Source organism: Arachis duranensis, chromosome 6, assembly GCF_000817695.3.
Source record: "Arachis duranensis cultivar V14167 chromosome 6, aradu.V14167.gnm2.J7QH, whole genome shotgun sequence".
NCBI classification, from domain to species: Eukaryota; Viridiplantae; Streptophyta; class Magnoliopsida; order Fabales; family Fabaceae; genus Arachis; species Arachis duranensis.
In genome coordinates, this window is record NC_029777.3 from 109,727,592 (window position 1) to 109,732,381 (window position 4,790).

A 4,790-nucleotide genomic window follows, 5' to 3' on the forward strand; every position below is an offset into this window, starting at 1 on the left:
TATCTCATACACTTTAGATATGACTCGAATGCAATGTATTCAAGATACATCTTTGTTCATATCCCATACACTTTAGATATGACTCGCACATCTTATTTAGTACACTCGTTACCATTTTTAGGAGCGCCCCATTGCATTCGAGATGTGACTAACGACGTATTTTAATAAATTTTTTTATATTTATTTAAATCGGTAAATATTATATTTATTTAATTTAAATAAAAAAAATCCCTCACTAACCAGTAACCACTATACCTATAATTATTTTCGTATTAATCTCATCATAAAACATATTTAATAGATGTGATCTAATAAAATACTATTAAACAAACGCTACATATTATATAATATAATTTGTAATAAATTATATTAATATCTAAACATAAGAAAATAATTGTAAGCAAAAGTGCCAGTGATATTATCATATTACTAAAAAAAGGGAAAAGAAAAAACTATCTATAATTCTATAATAGAAACTAAAGGGGGGAAAGGTGACACTTGAGGGGCAAAACAGTGAATTCAACAACCCACCATTAGAGTTAGAGTGCTGACCAAACTATAAGACTAACAATCATAGAAACATAACAAAAAACAAAGTGACGCAACCAATCAAACAAGAGGCAAAGAAAAACCAACCACCACCACCACCACCAGTGTTCGCCGGAGAAGAGCAAAAGTGGCTTGAGAAAGTAATGGCCCTGACGGAGTTAATTAGCAACGAGCTCACCGGCGAGCTCCTCCGGAATCTCGTAACCATCTCTCGCAAATCCATTCTCTGCCGTGGAAGTGCAGATCAGCTCATAACTTACATAACTGAACTCCTTCCAACCATACAAGAGATCAAATACTCCGGCGTTGAACTCCCTCAGCCACGTCAGCAACAGCTTCACCGCCTCTCCGAGATCCTCCACTCTGGTGTCGAACTCGCTCACAAGGTAATCCATCTCTAACTAACTAACCAACTAACTGATTCCATAACTAACTCTGTAACTAACTCCACCAACGGTGGCTAAATCATGTTTATGCTGCAATTTTATTTCATCTATGGTTCTTGTTCTTATTATGTAATTAAATTTTATGTTCATAACTCAAAATATGTGCTACTAAAATATTGAAGAGTTTGTTTGTATGATCTATGTATTGATTCTGTTTTTTAATTTTGTTGAAGGTTCTGAATTCGAGCCGTTGGAATGTGTACAAGAACTTTCAGCTAGCTAAAAAGATGGAGAAGCTTGAGAACACGGTATCAAAGTTCATAGAGGGTCCGATGCAGACTCACATACTTGCTGATGTGCACCACACGCGGTTCGAGATGGCGGAGCGGTTCGACCGGATCGAGGCGTCGAACCGGAGGCTGGAGCAGTACTTTGTGACCATGAAGATGGGGGGGATGGGAGGTGGAGGGTGGGTCGAGGAGGCTGTGAGGAGCATGGAGATTGCTGAGGGTAGTTTAGGGAATTCACGTGTGGGTTTGGAGCTTGGGAAGAAGAAAGTCAAGGAGATGCTTGTTGGGAGGAATGATCTTTGGGTGATTGGGATTTCTGGTATTGGTGGCTCAGGGAAGACCACTCTTGCTAGAGATGTTTGCAGAGATGAACAAGTTCAATGTAAGTATTAGATGTAAAACCATTCATATGTTTCTAATTGAATTACTTAAGCATTTGGAAGAAACAGTTATCATCGTTTGGGTTCAATTTCAAAAGGTTTTAGTGGTTACTTTTTTTTGGCAGTTTCTTTCAAGGAGAGAATCTTGTTTTTGACTGTGTCACAGTCCCCAAATGTTGAGCAGCTAAGAGCAAGGATCTGGGGGTTCATTATGGGGAATCAAAACTTGAATCCAAATTATGTGATTCCCCAATGGATGCCGCAATTCGATTGCAAAACCGAAACTCGAAACCTTATTGTTCTTGATGATGTCTGGTCACTCTCTGTGCTGCAACAGCTTGTATGCAGAATACCTGGCTGCAAGTTCCTTGTTGTCTCCAGAGAGAAATTCCAAATTTGTAATGCCACTTATGAGGTGGAACTGTTGAGTGAAGAGGATGCACTATCTTTGTTCTGTCATCATGCTTTTGGACAGAAATCAATCCCTGTAGCTGCTAATGAGAATCTAGTAATGCAGGTAATGAGAATTTGCTCAAGTAAAATGTTATACAAGAAAATAGAGAGAGTACTATCATACTAGTGTATGGAGCATAGTCCTTACTAAGCACCTAATAATTTTACTTTGTGGAGTTTACTTAACTTTGTTTTTGGTGGTTTCTTGAATCCAATTGCAAACAGGTTGTGACAGAGTGTGGAAGGCTTCCACTAGCTCTTAAAGTGATTGGAGCTTCCTTGAGAGATCAGAATGAAATGTTTTGGGAAGGTGTCAAAACAAGGCTATCTCAGGGCCAAAGCATTGGGGAATCTTACCAAAACAATCTGATTGAGAGAATGGCAATCAGTGTAAACTTCCTGCCAGAGAAGATCAAGAAATGCTTCTTGGACCTTTGTTCATTTCCTGAGGACAAGAAAATCCCTCTGGACATCCTCATCAATATGTGGGTCGAAATGCATGATATCTGCCAAACCGAAGCCTTTACTATGGTCGTTGAGCTTTCAAACAAGAATCTTCTCACCTTGGTGAAAGAGGCGCGGTATGCACCTTTTAAAAATTGCATTTTAACTCAGATTTGATTGTTTTTTATAGTAATGGCACCATTCTAAAACCCCGTTTGATGTTTAATATGTCAGTGCTGGAGACATGTATAGCAGTTGCTTTGAGATATCTGTTACTCAACATGATATACTCAGAGACCTTGCGCTCAATATGAGCAACTGTGACAGCATTTGTGAACGCCGGCGATTGGTTATGCCAAAGCGAGAAGCAAGTGGTCTCCCTAAAGAGTGGTTGAGATACAAGGATAAACCATTTGAGGCTCAGATTGTCTCAATTCACACGGGTATGTAGCCAATCTCTCCCAAAATTTCTTTTTCGTTTTATTAACTTTGCTTCATCTTTGTATAATTTGATGAATGTATTCATGTTTCAGGTGAAATGAAAGAAAAGGATTGGTGCAACCTTGAGTTTCCCAAGGCTGAAGTTCTGATTATTAATTTTTCATCCAGTGAATACTTCCTGCCTCCCTTCATTCAATCAATGCCAAATCTGAAGACATTGATTATAATAAACTATAGTGCTTCTTATGCATGCCTTCACAATATGTCAATTTTTGAGAAGTTGACAAACTTGAAGAGTCTCTGGCTTGAAAAGGTTTCCACTCCAGAGTTATCAGGCATTGTGATGAAAAATCTAAGCAAATTATGTCTAGTCCTTTGCAAGATCAATAACAGTTTGGAGGGGAAAGAACTCAAAGAAGCAGACCTATCTAGAATCTTCCCAAACCTCACCGAACTCACTCTTGATCACTGTGATGATGTAACTGATCTTCCCTCAAGCATCTGTGAAATACATTCCCTGCAGAACTTGAGTCTAACAAATTGTCACAATCTGACGAAACTACCTGCCGAATTGGGGCAACTGCGATCGCTTGAGATCCTCCGGCTATATGCATGTCCGGATTTGAAGTCCCTTCCTCTGAGCATATGTAATATGATTAAGTTGAAGTACATAGACATTTCTCAATGTGTTAACCTGGCATGCTTCCCTAATGAGATTGGTAAGTTGGTCAATTTGGAGAAGATTGACATGAGGGAATGCTCCATGATTAGGAGCATACCAAAGTCTGCATTGTCATTGAAGAATCTAAGGCTTGTGATTTGTGATGAGGAGGTACAAGATATGTGGATAGATGTTCAAAAGGCCAAGCCAAAAGAATTTCATATTCAAGTATCTGAACAGCAATATGATCTGGATTGGCTAAAAGATTGACCCTCAATCTTTGATTGTTTTGATGTTCACATTCCTAATCCTTGACTCCTTGTAAGTAGCTGTTCATAACTAGTTTAAAGTAGAAAATTTCTTTTGCCTAGAAGCAAATTTTGTTAGGGTATGCTTGATGGGTAAATTCTGTTTGGTTTGATTTCTTACTGGTGTCTGAACCGTGTTATAAGCCGGTGCGGCCGTGCGAGGGTCATGGCCGTCCTCCCAAAACGGTTATTACCTTCGCCGGAGATCGAACTCGAGACCACAAGGAAGGATCTAAGGGGGCTCAGCATGGCTAGACCAAAATACATCAAACTCATTCAAGAAAGTTTCTATCATACCTTTATTCAACCTTAGTGCAGGTTATGACATAATCTGTTAGCTAGTCTTCTGAGTTAGCTTAATCTGTAATTTTTAATTGTCAATTTAATAAGATATTTTTTTTCAAAATACGTCCAGTTCTATGATTTGTATTGTTATGTCAATTTCTTTAAGCAGATGTAATAAGATATAGGCTTCATCTGTTCCCCAATGTTGATTTTCTGTTTAGTTTTAATGATATGTCAAGAAAAGCAGCACAAGCAATGATGGAAAAATTGTAGAGAGTAAGGCGGCTAGAATGAAAGAATCATATTAATTCATAGATAGATAGATTTCCAAAATGAAATGCTTCTTTTTCTTCTGTAAAATTTGGGATCTTGTGACCACCATGGACATATACAATGTACGCATGTCAAATAGACTACTTCCAACTTCCAATAGCCTGCTTCCACTAAAGGGCATGTGGGTATTTTCTCTCAATTTTATTTTCTTTTATATTATTAAAAAATATAATATTATTTTTTGTTTCTTAATAAAATGAAAACGCGTGAGAAGCTGATAATATGCATCACATAGGTTTCAGCTAACAAGATTCTCTTCA

The 4,790-nt window shown here is 38.0% G+C and overlaps 1 protein-coding gene across 1 annotated transcript; it reads left to right on the forward strand.

The window, feature by feature from the left end:
* Nucleotides 1–525: 525 nt before the first annotated feature.
* On the forward strand, nucleotides 526–4,318 carry LOC107495817 (probable disease resistance protein At4g33300). The gene is made up of 6 exons (XM_016117014.3): nucleotides 526–935; nucleotides 1,169–1,607; nucleotides 1,731–2,122; nucleotides 2,284–2,639; nucleotides 2,737–2,945; nucleotides 3,036–4,318. The coding sequence occupies exons 1-6, from the start codon at nucleotides 693–695 to the stop codon at nucleotides 3,872–3,874; spliced, it is 2,478 nt and encodes an 825-aa protein (XP_015972500.1). The 5' UTR covers nucleotides 526–692; the 3' UTR covers nucleotides 3,875–4,318.
* Nucleotides 4,319–4,790: the final 472 nt, after the last annotated feature.